This window comes from Ursus arctos, unplaced genomic scaffold (assembly GCF_023065955.2).
Source record: "Ursus arctos isolate Adak ecotype North America unplaced genomic scaffold, UrsArc2.0 scaffold_19, whole genome shotgun sequence".
Lineage (NCBI taxonomy): Eukaryota > Metazoa > Chordata > Mammalia > Carnivora > Ursidae > Ursus > Ursus arctos.
This window is the reverse complement of record NW_026622863.1, coordinates 47,240,318-47,264,278: the sequence shown is the minus strand read 5'-3', so window position 1 is coordinate 47,264,278 and position 23,961 is coordinate 47,240,318. Positions and strand designations below refer to the sequence as shown.

Here is a 23,961-nt window from a genome sequence, read left to right as displayed (position 1 = left end):
TCCCAACTCCCTATACAGGGTCCAGTAGAATAACCTGGAAGCAAATATGGTATGATCTCGTTGCTGCGGGAACCCTACCTAAGCAGACAGGTTGGGTTGGCCTATAGAAAGCCTTAAAACCTGAGCAATGGTTTAGACCTGTCTCATCTGCTCCTATCATCCCTGATGCCCCACCTGCTCCAGTAGAGGCCTCAGGATACAGACCTATTTGGGATGGGTGTCTCCCTCATCCTGGGCATAGGATGCAGGCCAAGACTGCCTCCAGGTGAGGGCCATTGGAGGTGATCAGAGGTCCCTTGTTGAGCTCAGTATTCATTGGTCCTCCAGAAATACATAAAATCCTGCAGCTCTGGTGAATACTGAAGCTAAATGTACTTTAATATATGGTAACCCTCAGAGGTTCCCTGCCCCCTCAGTGCCATCGATAGTTATGCAGGACAGACAGTTATAGTCAGAAGGGTCCTCCTGGGCATTCCCCACCCACCCTGAGATTATGAGGTTTTTATATTTCCAATACCAGAGAACATCTTGGGCATTGATATCCTATAAGATCAAGCTCGGAAAATCTCTGATACTTCCAGGTTCGAGTAATCAAACCCATGCTGAGGGGAAGTGCCAGTTGGGAACCAATAAGCCTGCCATCCCCACACAGAATGGTAAATATCAAATGATATAAACTGCTTGGGTGCTTTGGGAAACCATCTGAGAACTACACTGGGTGGGTATTTGACACCCTGCCCATAGTAGTTTCAACAGCCCAGGATGACCAGTAAAAAAGCCAGATGGCTCATGGCAGATGACAGTGGGCTACTGGACACTAAATAAGGTAGCGTTCTGCATCCATGTGGCTGTGCCCAACATTGCCGCCATCTTGGACACCTTAGCCACAGTCCTAGGAATGTATCGTGCTCTACTGGACTTAGCAAATGCCTTTCTCACAAGTCACAAGATCAACGTCTTCACATGGAAGGGGCAACAGTGGACTTTTCAAGTGCTCCCCCAAGGTTAACTGCATAGCCCCACTGTATGTTATGGGACGGTAGCCCCAGACCTGTCCCTGTTCTCTTTCCCCACGTCAACGAGATGGTGAGAATATATGGTGTGTGTGTGTGTGTGTGTGTGTGTGTGTGTGTGTGTGTATGTATCTTTACACACATCAATAGTCTTCTTGTCATGTTATTACTGGGGACTTTATGTTTCCATTTTTAAAACATTGCGGTAAAATATACATAGCACAGCATTTACCATTGATGTTGTGATGTTAACATATGAAGATTTGCCTCTGTCTCAGGACACCTTGCAGGCTCTGCTGGAGCATCTGCGAGGGAGAGGTAAGGCAATGAGCCCACAGAAAATTCAAGGCCCGGGCACCACTGTAAAGTTTCCGGGAGTTGTCTTGTTGGGTCAGACCGCTGTTGACCCTGGAGCTGTGACTGATAAGATGCAAGCCTACCCAGCCCCTAAGATCATGAAAGAGGTGCGCCCCATTGTAAGGACATTGGGGTTTACAGAGGACCTCTATTCCCCACCTGGCGCAGTACCTCCATCTCTTATATCCCATGTGGGACTGGGGATCAGAGCAGCAGGCTGCCTTCGAGAAGGCGGAAACACTAGGGAAGCAGACTAAAGCTCTGGGCTCCCATTTGCGTTAAATGCATTCATGACTCCAGAAGGTATGGATTGGGCACTGTGGCAGAAATGAGACATGCAGACAATACCCCCAAGATTTTGGTCTAAGCTCTGGAAATGGGCAGAAAGCTAATAGACCCTGATAGAGCGCCAGCCCCCAGCAGAGCACACAGTACTCCTCCAGGTGCAGCCTCTCACTGGGGAGCAACCCATTGTGATGAGAACTTCCCTATCAAGGGCCGGGTTAAATATATGTGTCATCGACCCACCTTCACCATGGCTCAAACCCCCACTTGACTAAGTGGCATGGCTGTTTGCAGCAGAGCAGTGCCCTGTCCACAGGCCCACTGTCTCTAGAAATGGGGTGCTGCTAGGCTCTATGGAGTATATTTATCTTCCAGATGCCCCCACCCCTATTCCTATGGCAGCCCCACAGCCTGTAAGGAAGGGGCAGGGGAGATTCCTGCTGATGCCTTGTATACTGATGGGTCTAGTCAAGGGAACCACCCACACAGCCTGCAGTCCTCCAGCCAAACACCGACACCATCTGGATGGAAACAGAAGCAAACCACAGCAGCCAGTGGCCTGATCTCAGAGCAGTCTGGCTGGTGGTTGATTGATTACTCATGAGCCCTGGCCGTTAACCCTCCTACACTAACAGCTGGGCTGTTCTAAAGGGATTAACCCTATGGCTCGGACAATGGGAAGCTGAGGGGTGGATGATTATGAATAATCTCTTGTAGGGTCAAGATCCGTGGAAAGACCTTGGGTCCATCTACAAGAGCCTAAGACAGCCCTCACTGTTTTCCATGTCCTGGCTCACAAGGTGCTGATGCGCCCTTACAATCAGGAGGCGGATGCCCTAGCTCAGGTAGCGTTAGCTGCTGACCCTTCAGTAGATACAGCATGTTGAGCACGTAGAAAGAGTGGCCACTGCAAGGCTCAGGTGGCATGGCATATTGCCAGGGATGCTAGATTGCCCTTGGTTAATGCAGCAAGAGCCTGTCCTGTATGTTCTCAACAACACCCAGGGCAACTGCCGGAAGTCTCTGGGACCGTCTACTGGAGTTCCCAACTGCTGGGGGATTGGCAAATTCATTTTATCCCCCCTCCCTCCACGAGTGAGGCTTCCAAATATGACGGGTTTATAGGGACACTGCATCTGGCCTAACCCAAGCTTTCTCCTGCCACCATATAAACCAGGCTGCCACCATTAGGGGGGTAGGGAAACTGAGTACTGCGTATGGATACCCTCATTGAATAGATAGTAATTGGGTGTTACATTTCAAAGGTCATAGTATGCCATACTAGGCAAAAAACATACCATTAAGTGGACATTTTCTCTCTCCTATAACACACAAGAAGCAGGGTTAATAGAAAAAATGGAATATTAAAGTGACAGATTAAACTATTAACAGCTAAAACCACTTGGGCCAGATGGACCAAAGTATTGTCGCAGGCTTTAATACATTTGAATGATCAACCAGTAGGGCCTATTGCCCTATATGCCAGACTGGGACCCAGCTGAGGCACTATTGTATTGTATTGTAGAGGTGTGGAAGTCACAGGAAACAGACACTGCTCCCATTCTCACAGCAGATCAGCTCAAGGTTATGCTGCTGAGAACACCAATCCTCATCACACCTGGAAAAGGAATTCTTTACTATTGAGTTCTCTAGGAAATGATGAGGAGATGGGTTGTTAACCTTGCTCATGACCTCCCCAAACCACCGGAGTTTATGACAATGGTACAGTCTTTGGGTCTTAAGATATAGGACATAGAATCTGCCTTGTCAGGGAGTTCATTTATAGAAACACACCTTTACACAAAGGGACAGACATAATCTCTGGAACATATTAGAGAGATTCAGACCCTCTTGCGCTCAGGATAATCTCAGCTGATGATGAGAATGGTTACTAATTCACTGGAACCTAAAACCACAAAATTCAGGGAGAGTGAAAATTGGGCATCTAGGTGAACAAATACAGACAGTAATTCCACTGTCTTCTCTAGTGTGGACGAGTGAGAGAGGCCTGGCAGGAGACTGTCAAAGACAATGGAAGTTGTGTTTAAGATACAGAAAAGTTTTAAGAGTCTGTTTTTATTTTTTTTAAAAATTTTTTATTATATTATGTTAGTCACCATACAGTACATCCCTGGTTTTTGATGTAAAGTTCGATGATTCATTAGTTGCGTCTAACACCCAGTGCACCATGCAATACGTGCCCTCCTTACTACCCATCACCAGCCTATCCCATTCCCCCGCCCCGAAGCCCTCAGTTTGTTTCTCAGAGTCCATAGTCTCTCTTGCTTCACTCCCCCTTCTGATTACCCCCCCTTTCTTTATCCCTTTCTTCCCCTACCGATCTTCCTAGTTCTTATGTTCCATAGATGAGGGGAACCGTATGATAATTGTCTTTCTCTGCTTGACTTATTTCACTTAGCATTATCTCCTCCAGTGCTGTCCATGTTGCAGCAAATGTTGAGAAATCGTTTTTTTTTTAAAGATTTTATTTATTTATTCGACAGAGATAGACAGCCAGCGAGAGAGGGAACACAAGCAGGGGGAGTGGGAGAGGAAGAAGCAGGCTCATAGCGGAGGAGCCCGATGTGGGGCTCGATCCCAGAATGCCGGGATCACGCCCTGAGCTGAAGGCAGACGCTTAACCGCTGTGCCACCCAGGCACCCCGAGAAATTGTTCTTTTTGATAGCTGAGTAATATTCCATTGTATATATGGACCACAACTTCTTAATCCAGTCATCTGTTGAAGGGCATCTCGGCTCCTTCCACAATTTAGCTATTGTGGACAATGCTGCTATGAACATTGGGGTGCATATGGCCCTTCTCTTCACTACGTCTGTATCTTTGGGGTAAATACCCAGTAGAGCAATGGCTGGGTCATAAGGTAGCTCCATTTTTAACTTTTTAAGGGACCTCCACACTGTTTTCCAGAGTGGCTGTACCAACTTTCATTCCCACCAACAATGTAGAAGGGATCCCCTTTCTCTAAGAGTCCTTTTTTAGTTCTATTACATGGAACTCCTTGCCCAACCTAACACTATCTAGAGACACTGAGTATTCACAGTGTTTGGATTTATTGCTACCCTAAGCAAACCTTAGTATCTTTGTTGAAAAATCAATAATAAGCAAAAGGGTTTAGTTCTAATCTCTCAATTGATATGTTAGATGTAGATTTTGTTATCAAGTCAAGGAAGTTCCCTCGTATCCCTATTTTGTTGAAAGCTTTTGTCATGAACATTCATCAAGTGCTTTTCCTTCCTTCTTCTTAAAGATTTTATTTATGTGTTTGACAGAGAGAGACAGCCAGCGAGAGAGGGAACACAAGCAGGGGGAGTGGGAGAGGAAGAAGCAGGCTCCCAGTGGAGGAGCCTCATGTGGGGCTCGATCCCAGCACAGGGGGGTTACGCCCTGAGCTGAAGGCAGATGATTAAGGACTGAGCCACCCAGGCACCCCTGAGCCACCCAGGAGCCCCATGTCAAGTGCTTTTCATTTTATTGAGATGATTTTTTTTGTCTTTTATTATATTGATTTTATTATATTGATACGATGTGTTACATGACTTGGTTTTCAGATGTTAAACCAACTTTGCATTCCTGGTATAAATCCCAGCTGGTCATGGGGTAGTTCAGTTTGCTAATATTTTGTTGAGGATTTTTATGTCTTTGTTCATGAGGAATAATAATCTATAGTTTGTTCATCATGGTATCTTTGTCTGACTTTGAAAGCATGGTAATACTGGCCTCATTGATTGAGTTGGGAAGTTTTGTGTATGTTTAGTATTTTTACTTCCTTAAATATTTGATAGAATTTACCAGTAAAGCTGCTTGGGCTTGGGCTTTTCTTTGTGGACAGATTTTAATTACTAATTCAACTTCTTTACTTGCTATAGGGCTAATCAGATTTTCCATTTCTTCTTGAGTCGTTTTTGATAATTGATGCCCTTCTAGGATTTTGTTCATTTCGCCTAAGTTGTCTAATTTAATGGCATAAAATTATTCATAATGTCCTTTTTAACCCTTTTAAATTTTGTATGATTGGCAGTAGTGATATCCTCTTTCATTTCTGATTTTGATCGTGTCTTCTCTTTTATTCTTGGTTTATCAATTGTATTGATGCTTTCAGAAAACTGTCTTTTGGTTTCATTGGTTTTCTGTTTTCTACTTAATTGATTTCTGCTTATCACTTTCTATTTTCAGGTGATACTAAACCACTTCATATTTAATATGAGATCCTCACAACAGGTAAACTTGACGTGAAGGCTGACACTTCTTCTAGAGCCTTGGGACAGATTCATCTGCCCTCCTCTTTTAGGGGCTTTTCCTTAGTTCTGCAGGTAAACACACTCCAATTTATTGCTTTCCCAGGGAAATAAGAAAGTTCCAAAAATGAGATCTCATTAACTGTACTCAAATGAAAGGCTGATCTGTTCATTTGTCATAGAACTCACACAGTTTCTGTGGAGGAAGTGGATATTCAGTTGAGTCTTAAAAATTGGGTAATGGGGCGCCTGGGTGGCTCAGTCATTAAGCATCTGCCTTCGGCTCAGGGCATGATCCCAGCGTTCTGGGATCGAGCCCCACATCAGGCTCCTCCTCTGGAAGCCTGCTTCTTCCTCTCCCACTCCCCCTGCTTGTGTTCCCTCTCTCGCTGGCTGTCTCTATCTCTGTCAAATCAATAAATAAAATCTTTTAAAAAATAATAAAAATTGGGTAAGGTTTCAAAAGGGTTGCAGGGGATGGACTTTTCAGAGTGGTCAACAGCAGCAAAGACAGAGAGTTGTAAAAATGGCAGAACTTGGGCTGGGAACTGAAACTGTTCACACTCAAGTAAAGAAGGGTGGGTTTGCAACCACATGCCTGGAGGCATGTAATGCTGTGATTGGGTTATTTTTCTAAGCAACAAGGGCCCTTGACAAGTCTTGAGAATTTGTCAAAACAATTCAATAGTTCATCTGGAAAAGAGAGTGCTAGAATTTCTAGGATTAAATTTTTTAAAAAACAGAATAAGGAAGGAGAGGTAAAGAAATATGTTATACAATAGTAATAGCTCTAATTGAAACCTTTTATCCTGGCACAGAAAGACATCTCTATCATTGGAAAAATTGTATCCCAGAAAATCTGTAAGTATACAATAATGTAGTAAATGAGTAAGATGACATTTTATTTTTTATTTTATTTTTTAAAGATTTTATTTATTTATTCGACAGAGATAGAGACAGCCAGCGAGAGAGGGAACACAAGCAGTGGGGTGGGAGAGGAAGAAGGAGGCTCATAGCAGAGGAGCCTGATGTGGGGCTCGATCCCGGAACGCCGGGATCACACCCTGAGCCGAAGGCAGACGCTTAACCGCTGTGCCACCCAGGCGCCCCGTAAGATGACATTTTAAATCAGTAGAGAAATGATGAGTTTTTCAGTAAATTTTGTTGAGAAAACTCGACAACCATTTGGTGAAAAAGAAAAGTAGATCTCTCTTTCACACCTCATACTGAAATAAATCACACAAGAATAAAATAGAAAAATAAAACCTCTAAAAGTTGAGTTGACTATATCTTCTTGTTTTCCGTATTTCAATGCTCTGGCATTTGAGGTCTTGATCCCAGAGAGACTGCCCCCTCCCAGGGCTAGCTAATTCATAGATTGCAATCTAATTTCTGAGAGTGCCTTTGATATACAAACAAACCAATCCAGAGCCCACACCCCCAACCATGTCCTTTATTAAACTCACACACCAAGGCAATATTCCCCTGCCCTAAATCAAACCAGGACCAAGCACTGGACACCCAGGGACCACGCCTATGGCCCAGAGCCCGCCAAAATTATTTAAATTATCCAGTCCTAAACTTATTCATCATATTTACCCTGATTCACCCATTCCTTCCCTTGAAAACCCAATAAAGGCTCTGGACAATGTTCTGTCCTCCTCTTCTGTCTCCTGATCAACCCTGGTCCTTCTCCGTGAGGCCCTGAGTGGTGTGCCATTCCTTCTGTTTCTAGGGATCTGTGAGTATAAACTTCTTTCTTCATGACTACTGTTTCTTATCTGTGTGTCTTACCATGCCTGATTAAAACAAATCTCAGGTACATTTTTAGAAAATAAGTGAATATAGACGTGTACTTATTGGATATCAGGGAAGGAAGTCTATAATCATATAGAAAAATACAGAATCCAAAATGAAAGGACTGATCAATTTGATCAAATAAAGGCTTGGTGGTTTTTAAAGACATCTTTATAAAAGTCCAAACTGTAGAAAAAAATCATCATACAGGACAGTCATTACCATCTGTATGCAAGGAGAACTTACAAATAAATAAACAAAAGATAAGGGGCAAAGGATAGAGAAAGGCAATTTACGGGGCGCCTGGGTGGCACAGCGGTTAAGCGCCTGCCTTCGGCTCAGGGCGTGATCCCGGCGTTGTGGGATCGAGCCCCACATCAGGCTCTTCCGCTATGAACCTGCTTCTTCCTCTCCCACTCCCCCTGCTTGTGTTCCCTCTCTCGCTGGCTGTCTCTATCTCTGTCGAATAAATAAATAAAATCTTTAAAAAAAAAAAGCAATTTACCCACCACTGACATATTGACATTTATTCAACATCTCCATGAGCAAAGAAGTGCAATCAGTACGTTTGGGCTCTCAAATTGGAAGAAATTAAAGAAAACAATTATTCCTAGTTTTGACACACTGAGATTGGAAGTCTAACTTCATTGGTGAACAAGATGGTAACGGATCTAAAACTAAAGAATTCTAAGCAAGCACTTAAAATGAATTTATTATTTAGTGACATAGAGAGCTTCCCATGATACATGACGTGAGAAGCAAAAACTGTCCTAAAATATTATGATGCCAATTTCATGGGGACAAAAATTTTTAAATATATATTTACTCAAAGAGTAACTCTGGAAATACATAGGCCAAGATATTAATGATCCTTGTTTATGGATGCTAGGATTACAGAGGACTTTAATTCTTTTTCTTACTTTTCCTCCTTACTTTTTTTTTTAAAACATTCCTTTCTTTTTTCCTTTTACTGTTTTTTTTTTTTTACCATTGATCATGCAGTGCTTTTGGAATTAAAATATATAATTAAAATATATATTACATACATATAAAATTTACACCAAAACATCAATGTTTTTTATTCCCTGGTGATGGCATTGTGGATTTGTCTGTTGGAGAGTAGTGTCAGATTTTCTACAACGTGAACATGTTAGCAGCCAGTAATAACTTTTTTTTAAGGAAAGAGAAGAAAGGTGTAGTGGTGCTCCAAAGCTGAGAGCCAGAACATCATGCGTCCTCCCACAGACCAGGGTACACCTGCTGGGCACTCCGCCTTCCACCTGGCCTTGGGCGGGGGCTCCAGGTGTGTGCTTTTTTACGTCACCGTCTGGACTGTAAATAAGACCGAGAGCCGCAGAGGGTTCTGGGAAGTGTAGTCCTGGCCCCCAAGAGTCTCCCACTTCCGCTTCCGGCCACCACAGCACTGCCATAATTTCTTCTGCGATGGTGAGTGGGTAATGGGACGTGGGGCTTCTTGGAGGTCTTCGTTCCGGCAGCAGGGACAGGGGCCGGGTCTTTAGGATCTGGGGAGGAGGGGGCGTGTGGCGGAGGTCAGAGCCGGGGGATTTCGACAGCTCCGCCTGGCGAAGAAGAGGTTTGAGGAGGCGGATGCACGGGGCATCCCGGGTTGGGATGGGGGGCGGGGCTCGGGCCGGCAGCGCTGGGCACCCCGAGGCTTGGGAAGCAGCAGTTCCTAGTCCGCAGCTGTGGCTTTGAGACGGGCATCGCTCGGTTTGGGAGACTGCAATCCAGGCAGTCTCAGATGGATGCTATCTGGAATTCTTTCACGGTAGCCGCACACCCACTTCTGTATGAATTTCGGACTTTCCTGTGAAGTCATTTCCATAAGGAGCTGCAGAAATTGATTTTCGTGTTCTGCATGTGTTCCCTCGAGAATTACTAAGCGCCGTACAAGTTTTAAGCGATTATTCTGCTGATGTAGTGGTCTGTTTTTTGCAGCGTCCGAGGCTCACGGGTTGAATTCCACTCTGTCACACAGCATAGGAGAGTCACAGCTCTCAATTCAGATTTTTTTTTTTAAAGATTTTATTTATTTATGTGACAGAGAGACAGCCAGCGAGAGAGGGAACACAGCACGGGGAGTGGGAGAGGAAGAAGCAGGCTCCCAGCAGAGGAGCCCGATGTGGGACTCGATCCCGGAACGCCGGGATCACGCCCTGAGCCGAAGGCAGACGCCTTAACGACTGCGCTACCCAGGCGCCCCCAGATTTTTTTTTTAAATAGTAGATCTTTAATCCATATTGCATGAATTTTTGTGTATGATTTAAAGAGGGGTACATAAGAATTTTCCAATTGTTACAACTCCAGACGTTGAAAAGACTCTTCTTATTGATCTACCATTGTTGTCAATACCACTATTTCTTGGGACGCCTGGGTGGCGCAGTCAGTTAAGCCTCTGCCTTCAGCGCAGGTCATGATCTCAGGGTCCTGGGATCGAGCCCCTGCTCAGTGGGGAGCCTGCTTCTCCCTCTGCCTGCTGCTCCCCCTGCTTGTGATCTCTCTCTCTCTCTGATAAATAAATAAATAAATAAATAAATAAATAAATAAATAAAATCTTTTTAAAAAATACCACTATTTCTTGATTACTGTAGCTTTAGAATAAATCTTAAAGTCAGAAGGAATGAGTCCAGATTTTGTCCAAAGTTTTCCTTCTTTGAGTAGGATTGTTTTGGCTATTCTATTTGTTTTCTTTTTCTTTTTCTTTTCTTTCTTTTTTTTAGTTTCAATATATATTTTAGTATCAGTGGGTCAAATTTTGCAAAAAGATTGAGATTTTGTTGAGATTTTGATTGAGATTGCTTTGGAGAGAGCAGATAACAACTTTGAGTCTTTTAACTGCATGAACATGGTATATCTTTAGGTATATATTTAGGTGTTTAAAAATAGTTTTAAATATCCACTGCTTTATTAGTTTCAGGCGTATAATGATTCAACAGTTCTGTAGATTGTTCAGTGCTCATCAAGATAGGTGTCCTCTCATTCCACCCACCTCCTCCCTGGCAACCACCAGCTTGTTCTCTGTGTTTAAGAGTCTGGCTTTGTGTCTCTCTCTTTTTCTTTTCTTTGTTCTTTTGTGTTTTTTCTTAAATTCCACATATAAAGGAAATAATATGGTATTTGTCTTTCTCTGACTGATTCATTTCACTTAGCATTATACCCTCTAGGTCCACCCGTGTTGTTGCAAATGGCAGGATTTCACCCTTTTGTATGGCTGAGTAATGTTCCATTGTATATACAAATACCACATCTTCTTTAGCCATCTATGGATGGACAGTTGGGGTGCTTCCATAATTTATGGCTGTTGTAAATAATGGTGCAGTAAGCACAGGGGTGCATATATCTGTTCAAATTAGTGTTTTTGTTTTCTTCAGGTAAAAACCCAGTTGTGGAATTACTGGATCATATGGTAGTTCTATTTTTATTTCTTTGAGGAACCTCCATACTGCTTTCTTTCCACAGTGGCTGCACCAGTCTGTATTACCAGGATTCCTTTTTCTCCACATCTTCACTGACACTTGTTACTTCTTATCTTTTTGATTCTAGCCACTCTGACAGGTGTAAGATGATATCTCATTGTGGTTTTGATTTGCATTTCCCTGATGATGAGTGATGTTGAGCACCTTTTCAGGTGTCTGGTGGCCATCTGATTGTCTCCTGGAAGCTACAGCGAATGCAGGCTTGTAGACAAGGCCCACGGCAGGAATGGCGTGGACCCTCTGTCTGAGCCCTCTAGGGAGGGATGTTCCCTTCTGGTAGTAGGAGTAGATTACAGGAAGGCTAGATTCCATGCTCAGAGGTTGCTGCCTGTTGTGTCTTGGGAAGGGTGATAAAATCATGTTATCTCCTGGCTTATTTTTATTTCATGGCCTTGCCTTCTTGGGACTGTTCCTTTCTCAGAGAGAACTGCATGGAAGAGAAAGGAATAACCCCCGGTCTCTTGACATTAGAGCTGCAAGTGAGTAGAATTTCGATTTCTTGTTATTTTATGGCAATGCCAGCTCTCTTCCCAAATAGGGCCCACTCTTCTGACCTTACTCTTCATACCGTGGTCTTGACAAATGCCCATTCAGGCCCCTCAGCCATGGCTGCCTTCCCCCCAGAAATGTTTTTTTTCCCTAAAGTTGGGGGAATTTCCTGGTGTCTTGATTTAGTGTATTCTCTCCCTGGCTTCTAGTATTTGTTCATTTAGTCAGTGAATCACTCAGGTTTACACTATGTCAGGGCTGTGCTAGGTGTGGGAAAGAAATAATTACAGTAAGTGTAATGGTATGCATTAATTAAGTGCTTATTATATACCAGTTATGCTGAGGGCTTTCGTTGCTGTATCCCTAGTACCTGGGACAGTACCTGACGTATAGGGTAGCCTGTCAATAAATATTGATATTTAATTTGCTCAGCAACTTTTAAGTTAGATATTTTTAGTCCTGTGTTACAGATGAGAAGGCTGAGGTATTATAACCAGAAGTCAGGGCCTTTGCACCGGCCCCTCCCTCCGTACTCTTTCCATCCCAGACCTTTGCACGGCTGATTTATTTTCACGCAGGCCTTGGAGACCTTCCTCGACAACCTGATTCGTGCTGCCCCTGCCACACCTGCCACCTGTGTTCTGTCCTAGAGAACTTCTGTTCTGGTTCGTAAACAGTTGGTCTTATTTTCTTCATCGCCCTTTTTGTACTCAGAGATCACCTCTTTAGTAGATTTGTTTACGCACCAGAATGCAAGCCCTGCGAGGACAAGTACCTTGTCCATCTTACTTGCTTCAGTGTCTCAGGGCGTCCGAGATACAGTGAGACACCGGATGTGTCTTTGTTAAACAAATGGGTGCCTGTATCCCTAGGTGAGTGCTAGGATGAATGAATAACAGCAATGATAGCGGCTGGCTGAGGATTTTCTATGTGCCACGTCCTAGGCTGTGGGCTTTACCCATATAAGTATCCATGTGTCTGTGTGTGAGAGAGAAAGACTGAATTCTTCCAACTCTGTGAGTAAGAAGTCCTGTCTTCACCGCAGAAAGAAAAGACTCCTTCAGAGATTCGTCCCTCTTCTGGTGTTCACACAGCTACAAAGTGGCTGAGCAGAATGTACCCCCAGGCCTTTTGCCAACTCCAGTATTGAGTCAAGACCTGCAGCTTCCCACCCAGCCTCCCGTCTTGCTATCTGGATTGAACCCCCGTAATTTACCTGTGTTCCTTCCGCCTCAACTCCAGCCTCCTACTTGATTTCTCCTTTTCATCCGCACGTGTAATCATTCATCTAGTCCTGTTATTTCTACCTTGCCAACGTCTCTCACTCCCATCAGCCCTTTATCCCACTGCTGTGTCACCCGTGATATCATGGTCATCTTCTTTCTCTCCCCAGTGTGCGCTCCGTATGGTAAAGGAGTATATCTTTCTTTAAACCTAAGCACCCGACACACAGTAGAATTGCAGTGAATGGGTGCTGTCTTCTCAGCTAGAGTGTCAGCTGCGTGAGCACAGTCCTTGCCTGCCTGCCTTGACCACCACTATGTCCCAGCAGGCCCAGTGCGGTCCTTAGTGTGTAATTGACTAAGGGAACACACGGCCGGACAAAACCATTCTGCTCTGCAGCTGGTATCAAAGAACCCAGGATCCCAGGATCAGCAGGCTGAGTTCACTTCAGTCCCAGTTTCCCATTTATATATGTATTGGGTGCCTATGTTGTGCCCACAGCAGACTAAAATCCCAGCCCTCACAGACTCCTATTCTCATGGGCACAGAAAGATAGTAAATGAGACACACAGATGGTCGGTTAGGTGATAAGTTTCACGGGAAAAATGAAGCAGGGAAGACGCTTTGGGAGGGCTGGCAGAGAGACTCTCAATCGTAAGTAGGATAATCAGGGATGATTTCAGTGAAAAGGCGATTTCACTGGAAAGGTGGTGAGTAGGGACCCAAAGGAAGTGAGAGGCCTGTGACACTGGGGAAAGGGTAGAGCTGTGAAGGCCCCGAAGTAGGGGCCTGGCTGGTCAATGTGAAGAACAGTAAGGAGGCCAGAGAGGCTGAGCAGAATGAGAAAGGGGAGGGATAAATGGGAGATTGGGTATGGGGAGGTCAGATCATGTAATGTCTTTTGGACATTGAAAGGACTTTAGGGAAGGTTTTGAGTGAGGTGAAGTTCTTGGCCAGTGAAGTGACATGCCCGTACTTGTATTTTTAAAAGATCATTCTGGCTGGGGCGCCTGGGTGGCTCAAGTTGGTTAAGTGTCTAACTCTCGATTTCAGCTCAGGTCGTGATCTCAGGATCGTGAGACTGGGCCCCGCATTGGGTTCCTCACTCAGTGTGGAGTCTGCTTGAGGTTCTCTCTCTCCCCCTGCCCCTCCCCCTGCATGCATGCACTCGTGCTCTCTCTCTCAAATAAAAAAATAAATCTTAAAGAAAAATCATCCTGGCTGCTGTGTAGGAAGTAGATGGTAGGGGGACAGGAATAGAAGCAGAGAGACCAGTTAGAGGTCAACTGCTGTAGTTTAGGCAAGAGATGATGGTGGTTTGGACCGTAGTAGTGAGAGAATCGATCGGATGCTGGCTATCATTTGAAGGTTTTTGCTGATGTTGGATGTGGCGTATGAAAAAGAGAAAAAAAAATCAAAGATCATTTCCAAACATGTGTCGCGCTTATTTGGAAAGACAAATCTGGTGTTTGGTTTTGGGTGTGTTAAGTTGGAGACATCTTTTAGACAGCCACGGGGACATTTCAAGTTGGTTTGGAGTCATCGGCGCGTGGACGCTATTTGACGTCCCGAAGCTGGGTGTGTTCACTGAGGCAGTGAATGACTAGAGGTAGAGAAGAACTTCGCGCACCAAAGCTTGAGGCAGTCCTGACTTTTGGAGGTCGGGGATATGAGGAGGAACCACGAGGAAATTCTGTGTAAACTAGAAACCCCCGGAAGCCCTGAAAGCCAGCTGTCAGAGTGTTAGCGCCTGCTCCCGTAAAGCATGGGCCCCGAGAAGCCGTATCAGCATCGCCTGGGAACTTGTTAGAAACACAGACTCTTGTGCTCCGCTGCGGAGCTACTGAATTAGGATCTTTGGGGGTGGGCTCCCGCAGTCTGTTTCAACAGTCTCTCATGGTGATTTTTGAGCAGGCTAAGGTTTCTGGAGCACAGTCCTGGAGGTCCTGAGGAGTTGGATTTAAATGGCATTGGCCGGGAGGACACTGTTAGAGATCTTTGTCATCCCTGTAGGAGGTTAGCAGGTGGCCCAGCCTTGCACACTTGCTTCAGAGGGCAGGCCCTCGTGCAGGGCAGAGCACAAACCGTGGGAGACAGGGAGGCGCTTGCCAGAACGGGCTATGCAGAGGTCTTAGACCGACAGTGAGGGGCAAAGTGGAGACGTGAGCTCCTGAAGCCATCCAGGGTAGGGGGGATCTTGGAGTGGGCCCCCCAGGGTGCGTGTCTGTCTGAACCTGCCCTGTGGCTTGGGTCTTAGGAGAAAGCAGATCAGGCAAAGAGTGGAAGGGAAGGAACTCACGGTCTGTGTGTTTGCACTGCCTACTGACTGGTTCCGAGCTGGTTCCGAGAGTTCTGGTCGACTCTGTGCTTCACATACCATTGATGGAATTTGTTAAATGTGTCCAATGGGCCGGACCCGTGCAAAATGGAGAACACAAATCAAGGAAGAAGGCCCTGTTCCCTTGATGATTTAGAGATCTCTCTCTCTCTCTCTTTTTTAAAGATTTGTTTGTTTCAGAGGGAGAGAGAGAGAGAGAGAGAGAGTACATGTGCTAGCAAGGGGTGGGGCAGAGGGAGACAGAATCCTGAAGCAGACTCCCCTGCTGAGTTCGGAGCCCGATGTGGGGCTCAATCCTGGGACTCGGAGATTGTGACCTGAGCCAAAATCAAGAGTCAGCTGCTTAACCAGCTGAGCCCCCCCAGGTGCCCTGATGATTTAGAGATCTTAACAGGGCATCTGTGTTAAAGGTGGCAAGCCAGCAACTTCAACAGCGTGATTCTGGGTCCCCGAGTGACTAATTTAATCTGGTGGCGGCAGGAGAAGGTCTCACTTGGAAAAGGAGCTCTTGAACTCCAGTCCATGGGCATAATGCAGGGGGTTCATGAACTTGAGTGGGAAAAAAAATATACACTAGTTGAGCTGAAAAATTGCATTTCCTTTAATTATGAATGTAGGCGACAAACCACAATAGTATCATCAGAATCCGTGAATCTGTTTTCCGTGTAAATCATAGATATTTTTATATTATAGTTGGTGCAGATGTTTCAAAATATTGCTTACGCTCATTACTGTTTTGAAAATACAGTAGCTAATTAACTCTTGACATTTAATGCATAAAAGGAAGCACATCTCTGGTGTTTTATTGTTTTTGAACATTGTATTCTAGTATAATTAGGCTTTAAAATAATCCTGTGTGTTTTATTTTATGCATTTTCAACGTTATTCTGAGTAAGAGTCCGTAAATATCAACAGACTGCCAAATCAGGCCGTGGAACAGAAAAGATCACGAACTCTGATTTAGAAGACCGTTGCTAACCAGTGTCTTGATTTATAGAATCCTTGAGGACTGTTTTTTTTTTAGTTTATTATTATTATTATTATTATTATTATTATTATTATTATTATTATTATTATTATTTTAGTAGTCTCTACACCAACGTGGGGCTCGAACTCACGACCTCGAGATCCAGAGTAGTATGCTCTTCCGACTGAGCCAGTCAGGCGCCCTGAGGACAGGGATTTTTAATTGTTTTTATTTCTGCAGTGCTCACGGTATCTCATTAGTAAAGCGTTCACACTCCGGATTCTCCTTCACAGAACACAGGTCTCATGTCTGTGACGTCTGCACCCTTCCGTCAAGCCCTTTGTCTCACTACGACACTTCTGCTGCTAGGCCCTCCCCGCAGAAACTTCTCAGACCATCTGCAGCCATCTGCAGCCTTCTTGGCTCTGTGGACCGTGAATCTCTCCGGAGCAGGGACTATGCAGACAGCGACTCGGTAAGCCTCCACCTGGTATCCAGAGTGTGTGCACCGTACTGGAGACCCAGAACTTTGGGGCCCAGAAGAAAGGACTGGATGAAGTCGAGTTCCCCTCTTGAGCCCACAGGTCCCTGGAGCATGGGAAGCAACCAGGCCGTGGAGTGTGAAGGTGGAGGCAGGGCCCTCCTTCTGAGCCGGACAGCCATCCGACACTCCTCAGAGCGTGGAGAACCTCAAGAATGAAGAAGGCCCGGATCTCCTGCCTCTCTGGCTTAGGAAGATCAGAGGAGAAATAAAATCGGGAAAACCTAGGAGAGGCGGCCATGGAGACTTGGACCTCAAGGCCTGGGGAGAGAGGTGAGAGTTCAGGAAGGGTATGTGGTGGGGGAGGAGCGGAGCCGGGTGTGGAGTGAGGACAAGTGAGGTGGAGGAAAAGAATCCAGTGTGCGAACAGCAGACATTGCTGGGGTCCCAGTAGATGGTCCGTGAGCCCAGGCGGGAGCCCCCTCTTCTCACGGCTTCCTTCTCCTCCTGCAGCTGTCGGCTCTCAAGCCTCAGCCCTTTCTCAGGATGGGAAGGACAAGACCGAGTTTCAGGTGGGTTGAGATCTCTTTTCTCTCCAGAAAGAACACTCCAGGCGTCAGAGCGTAAAAATATCCCCCTCCCTTGTTAAAAGGGAAAAAGAGATAACCGTGTATTGGGCGATAATGACATTGCTCATTGCATTTATCCACAGAGTAGCCATGTGAGACAGGGGATAGGAGCCGGGTTTAGGAAGGAAGAAACGAGCAGGGAATTGTGGGTTTGAACCCGGGTCGGTGTGGCTGTAATCTGCCGTTCCGCTCCACGTGCTCCTGCCAGTCGATCGTTGTTTCATCTAAGGGCCCGAGCCTAAATTATACAGAGAGGTGACTCTCCAGATGATGAATCCTTCTTCTCTGCCCGAGGTTTACTCCCCCGTGCGACGTTTCTCTGATTCATTTACGGATCTTATAGTCTCCCGATTATACACCCTGCGAAAAAGTACCCCAGGAACCAGGTTAAAAGAGAGCATATTAGGGCGGAAGACATTTCATCGATCACAAAATGATAAATTCTACTATCTTTATTTTTGAAAGAGGGGTTCAAATGCCCAGGCATTCTTGTTCAGGAAGGAAGAAAAGAAGAAACACAAATGGCCAGTAATGATATGAAAAGACAATCAACCTCTGTTAGTCAAAGCAGTACAGGCTGAAACAAGGTAGGATTCTTTTTTTTTTTTTTTTTTTTTTTAGCAGATGACCAAAGATTTGAAAGGTCAGTATTCGCTGTGAGCCCGACGGAGAAACGGGTCCACGCACACAATTGCAAGGGGCATTTTTAGTCTTTCTGGAAGTTACGCATGCTCCGGTATTCCCCACTCTGCAAGTTCATTCGGAATCAGAGCAGGTGTCCGCAGAATGGTCATTGCCGCGTTGTTCATAACCGCAAAGAAAGAAAAAAAAAAATAACTCATGGACTCCACGTCCATCCATTGGATTGACGTTGGATTGATGGATTATTATGGTTTCACTTGTTCTCTTGTCTCGATTTTGTGCTGCTGTCCAGTGAGGTAAAGTGGATGAAACTATCAGGATGTAGAAAGATGCGTTCCCCCCCCCCATTCTGACACACACACACACACACACACACACACACACACACACGGTAGATACATGCATATGTGTATTTTTTCCTTTAAGTCGAAAGAAAAAGAAATCAAAGCAGTTGTAAAATCTTAAGTACGTATTTTTGTTAGCACACGCGAGCTTATTTTATAAAGCTTTCTCTTTCTATGGAAAGACACGGAAAAATTTGGAAACTTTGAGTCATTTTTACAATATGCTTTAATTTTCAATATTATCGATGAACTTGCTGCTCTGAGGGCTGAAGAAACGAGCACTTCTTTACTTCCCACCGTCTCCCGATATGATACTGTTACCATTATCATTACCTTCTGATTTGTCACTACTGCTTCGCACAGTAGACCTGGCTCAGTCCTGTGTCTAGAGGTCCTTGTCCGCCACCTGCCCTTTTTACCAGTTTCTTCATTCCTGGCTTCATTTTATCTGTTGGTTGGCTTAACGTCACTGCACAGTTTGCTTTCCCCAGAGACGACTCGCGGGGCTTGTACCCACTGAGCATTCCCCGTGCTGAAAAATGTCTGTTGCCTTGATGCCCAAATGGCAGATTGTCTAACCTGAAAATTCTTCATTCACACCTTGAGAACGGGCGTTCAGTCTGGGCTGGCCTTTTCCTCATGGCTTCTCCATTCGTCTTCTGGTGAACAGAGTTTATTCTGGCTTATTAGTTACTTTAGCATTTCCCCCCCGCCCCAGAAAGGTCTGTTGTGGTATACTTGACAGCATCTTGGCTGAGTGTTATTTTCAAAGGTCACCCCTTTACTGCCCTTGCTCTGCGATCTTCTGGCATGAATTCTTTTTCTGCCCGGATGTCTGCTGTTACTATTATCGTACTCACTTGGACCTATTGGAACTCCCGTTATTAAGGGTAAAACTTCTGGATCTATCTTCCGTATCCTTTAACTTTTGTTCTCTTCTTTGGAACTTTCCATCATATTCCAGGAGGCTGCTCTGTGCTCCTTTCTCTGGCTTGTGCTTCGGTGACGTTCGTTCTGCCGGTTGGCTCATCTCTTGAGGTTTTATTTTCCTGTAATCATAGCAGTGATTTTTTTTTTTTTTTACACTTCTGAGAATTCTGATTATATTTTTTTGGGGGGGGGCAAGATTTCCCCCAAGGCCTTATCGGTACTGAACATGTTTTGCTGATCCGAGGGAGGAGGGTGTGTGGCTAAGCCCGCCCACGTATTTCACAGTTCGTCACAGTCGGTGCACGATGACCGTGTTCCATGTTTGCGGTTGTGTTTTCCCATCTGTGAATTGCTTATGAGACGCTTTCGCCCATCTGCATTAATGAATAAAAGGAGCTCTTTCAAGAGTAGGGTTGTTAACTCGCCCATCGGAAGTGTTAACAGTTACTTTCTCTCAGTCTTGCCTTTCCGAATGGCGAGTTGACCATGAAGAAGTGTAACATTTTCACCTAATTAAATGATTTGTCGGTTCCCCTTTGATTATCTGGCCTGATCGGTTCCAAGCTTAGTCAGAAAGGCACCTAAATGGGTTTTTATTTAGATTAAAAACGTTTTAATCTCTAATGTGGCTGTAACTTGTTTTTGTAAGTGGCGTGGGGTTGACATTTAATTTCATTTTCTTCAAGAGGGATAGCCAGTCATGACAGTGCTGTTTGTTATATTTACTACTCATTTGCAAGTCAACTGAAATGCTACCTTTCTCATTTATGTATTTTTGAATATATTTATACATGTATATGTACATATATTTAGTAGGTATGTATGTTATATGTACGGAGGAGGAGAAAGAACAGTCAACTTCGCTTTCCTCTGCGGGGACTGTTTCTGCCTTCTGTGCTCTGGTCCGCTGAGTTCCTTGTATGTCTCTGTATTGTTTTACTATTTATATTGAACATGTACTTTCGAAGTTCAGAAGCTATTATTCTTCCTGTCCCTATTCATTCAGCAAACATGTGTTGGACACCTACTATGGGCCAAACATTATTCTAAGCCCTGGTGATATATCAGAAAGCAAAACCGATAAACGCCCCTGCTTTCATGGGGCTGGCATTCTAGAAGGGGAGACAGGTAGCAGATAGGTTAAAAACAAGTTCATCGCTCTCAAGTGTCTCGAGGGGCCTAGGCAGGGTGAATTGAGAGAAGGTTCTGCAGTCATCTAAGCAAAGACAATGGTGAGTCAGATTAGAGAGGCGAAACGGAGAGATTTGAAGTCTCCTTTGGAATAATAATTGGCAGATTTTTTTTTTTAATGAATTAGATGTAAGAAATAAAGAAAAGGAAAGAATCAAGGACACCTTGAAGATCGATGGTACTTGTGTTTACATCAGGGAGGTTAGAAGAAAACTGGGAGGAAAGACTCACTTCTGATTGGGCTGTTTCTGCTTCACGATACCTTTTAGACACCCAGGTGGTAGTTGGAGTCGGCAGGGCTCAGTGTAGATGGCAGGGCTGGATATAAAGATTTGGGAGTTATTGGCGGGTCCACATTGGTTTAATTGTCAGACTGACTGCCTCTGGCCCAAGCTATCTCTCCATCTTTACGCTGCCTCTCGTCTCGGGATTGAGCTAGGATTCTGCTTGGAAATGGGCTCTCTCGGCGGCACTCCTTTTCCAAAATGGGGATGTGGGTTCCTCTGGTCTGGCCCCTCTGATCTCAGTGGGGCGGCAGGATAGCAGAATGGTTTCCACATGGAGAAGCCAGGCTGCCTGAGTTCAGTCCTGACTCACCGCTTATTAGGTGGGACCCCAGGTTTCTCATCGGTGAAGCAGGATAACACTAGTCACTACCTTGTGAGTAGTTATGGATACTAGAGCAGATGAGAGAACATTCCTGACACCAGAAAGTTCTCACTTTCCATGAGTTCTGTGAGGATTAAATGAGATCAGTCATATAAAAATACTTAGGCTAGAGGGACGCCTGGGTGGCTCAGTCGGTTAAACATCTGCCTTTGGCTCAGGTCGTGATCCCGGGGTCCTGGGATGTAGTCCTGCATTGGGCTCCCTGCTCAGAGGGGAGCCTGCTTCTCCCTCTGCGTGTGGCTCCCCCTGTTCGCATGCTCTCTCTCTCTCTGTGACAAATAAATAAAATAAATAAATCTTTTAAAAACAATACTTAGGCTAGAGCCTGCCTCACAGTAATTTCTCTGTAAATAGAAGGTATTAATATCACCTGCTTTATAGACTCATTTCTGGTCCCCTGGTGACTCACATCTTGGCCTTTATAGGACAACTGTTAAGGGTTAGCGGCTCAGGAACTAGACTCTGTGTGCTCAGCTTGAACTAGACCTCTGTCTCGAACCAGCTATGTGACCATGGCCACATGACTTCACCTCCTGGTTCGGGGTCCCTGAGACCACCCGCACATTCAGAGCTGTGCCGGACCCAAGGGGCTCAGCGCGTAGTTGTATTCATGGCTATACGATTTGTTACAGCAGCAAACACCTGTTGGCACCTGGCTTCCTCCAGACTTCAACCCACAGGGCTTTTCCCTTTGCGGATTCGCTTTGGTTTTTTAACCACACTAAGTCTTCGCTGGCGTAGATGTTGCAAAATATTACTTACGCTCATTACTAATTTGAAATTACAGTAGGTGGTTCATTCTTGATACTTATTGTGGACAAAGAAGCACATCCTTTGTGTTTTATTATTTTTGAACATTGTATTCCCATATACTTAACCTTTAAAACGGTCCTTTGTGTTTTATTTTATGCATTTGTGACAGTATTCTGAGTAAGAGTCCGTAAGTATCACCAGACTGCGAAAGGAGGCCATGGAACAGAAAAGATCACAAACTCTGATTAGAAGACCGTTGCTAACCTGTGTCTTGACTTACAGAATCCTTGAGGACTGGATTTTTTTTTTTTTTTAAGTTTATTATTAATTATTTTTTTGGCTATCTCTGCACCCACCGGGACTTGAACTCATGACCCTGAGGTCAAGAGTAGCATGCTCTTCCGACGGAGCCAACCAAGTGCCCCAAGGACAGGGGTTTTTTAATCATTTTGATTTCTGCAGTGCTCACAGTATCGCATTAGTAAAGCGTTCATACTCCAGTTCTCCTTCACAGAAAACCTTGGGCCACGGTCCACAATTGAGGATGACACGGCATGATTTGAAGGGGCCTCATTTGGTTGTGGACACGGTTGCAAAAACAGCCATTGGTTGCTTCTGTTCAGCGTGGACTTGGAAGCCCGTAAAAGGCGTGTGTGGAGGGGATGGGGGGCTAGAGCAGCAAAGAACAGGATTTGCCCAGCTGCTGATGGAGGGGCGAGGGGCTGGTTGGTGAAGAATAGTCATTCTGGGAGAGAAGGTGGTTTTGGGGTGTGTGCAGACACGCGCACTCTAACAGCATATACTGTTGGAACCGTTGTTGTGGAGGACAAGCTGGCGTTCTACAGTTGGAGTCAAACTGTAAGATGAACGACCGTATGATTGAAGCAATACAGCTCTATGGAATTGCCCTCAGAAGTGCTTACATCGAGCAGAGTAGTTAGGGTTCCTTGCTTTGCTCTTTGGATAAACATGGAAGGTCCGTTGGTTACAATCGACATATTGGCATCAGACATGAATAAAACTTGATTTGACCTGCCGGACGGAGCAGCTTCCTGCTTGCTTGCCTACTCTTCTTAGTGACTCCAGGTTTACCTTTCATCTGGCGGGTGTTTGTGTTAATGGTGTTTCACGTTTTAGGAGCCATTGACCTTCAGGGACGTGGCGGTGGTCTTCACGGAGGAGGAGCTGGGGCTGCTGGACCCCGCCCAGAGGAAGCTGTACCGGGACGTGATGCTGGAGAACTTCAGGAACCTGCTCTCTGTGGGTGAGGGGAATGTCTGGGTAATGGACACTTACCTTGATTGGCGTGTTCCTGTTCCCTGGGGAAAGGGTATTTTTGGTCTTTATATACAAGTTAAATCCCATTTTTTTATAGAACTGTTATAAAGTAGTTTCATTTGGCCAATCTCGAATCTTTTCTCTGTGCTTCAAAGACTTCAAAGTCATGGAATTGGGGCTACATTTTCTGATTATTTTTTGTCCCTCAAAAATGCCCCTAAGCCTTGTATTTTCAGGACAACAACCTTTCAAACCTGGTAAGATACTGTACCCTTTGGAAAAAAGGCAGAAAGACTTGGGTAACAGAGAGAGAAAATCCAAGAGGAGCACACCCAGGCAAGAACCGTGGAGCCTGGAGTCCTGAGCAGGCATGGAGGGGGTGAGCTCGTCACATAAGGCCCCTTCCAACCCTCGATCTTGCCTGTGGACACTGCGTACTATTGTAGGCAATTGTCCTGTGACCTCATTTCCGCTACTCAGTTCCCACCTTCTCATGATTCCGTCATGCTTTTCAGAGAATGACGTGCCCAGAGTGACGGAGGGGATCCCTGGACTTGCCTCCCTCTGATAGAAACAGCCGGGCAGTGTAAGATAAGCCAGTTAACTCCTATGTCCTCTTTATACCCACTGAACCCGTTTAACTCCTATACCCTAGGAGTCCTCAGTAATAAACAGATTTGTGTTATTTCGGCCGTGAAGGTAAAAATCACCAATATGGGGCACCTGGGTGGCTCATTCGTTAAGCGTCTGCCGTCGGCTCAGGGCGTGATCCCAGCGTTCTGGGATCGAGCCCCACATCAGGCTCCTCTGCTGGGAGCCT

General features: G+C 45.1%; 1 protein-coding gene across 3 annotated transcripts in view; it reads left to right on the top strand.

Annotated features, from left to right (window-relative positions):
* Positions 1-9,114: 9,114 nt before the first annotated feature.
* ZNF229 (zinc finger protein 229) overlaps positions 9,115-23,961 on the top strand; it is a 43,251-nt gene continuing 28,404 nt past the window's right edge. Inside the window, exons 1-6 of one of the 3 annotated variants that reach the window (XM_057314441.1) lie at positions 9,138-9,155; positions 11,628-11,685; positions 16,518-16,699; positions 16,809-17,038; positions 17,219-17,277; positions 23,001-23,127. In XM_057314441.1, coding sequence (XP_057170424.1) covers positions 17,005-17,038; positions 17,219-17,277; positions 23,001-23,127 — 220 coding nt within the window. In that variant the 5' untranslated portion in view covers positions 9,138-9,155; positions 11,628-11,685; positions 16,518-16,699; positions 16,809-17,004. The other 2 variants (XM_057314440.1, XM_057314442.1) reach the window with 2 other exon arrangements.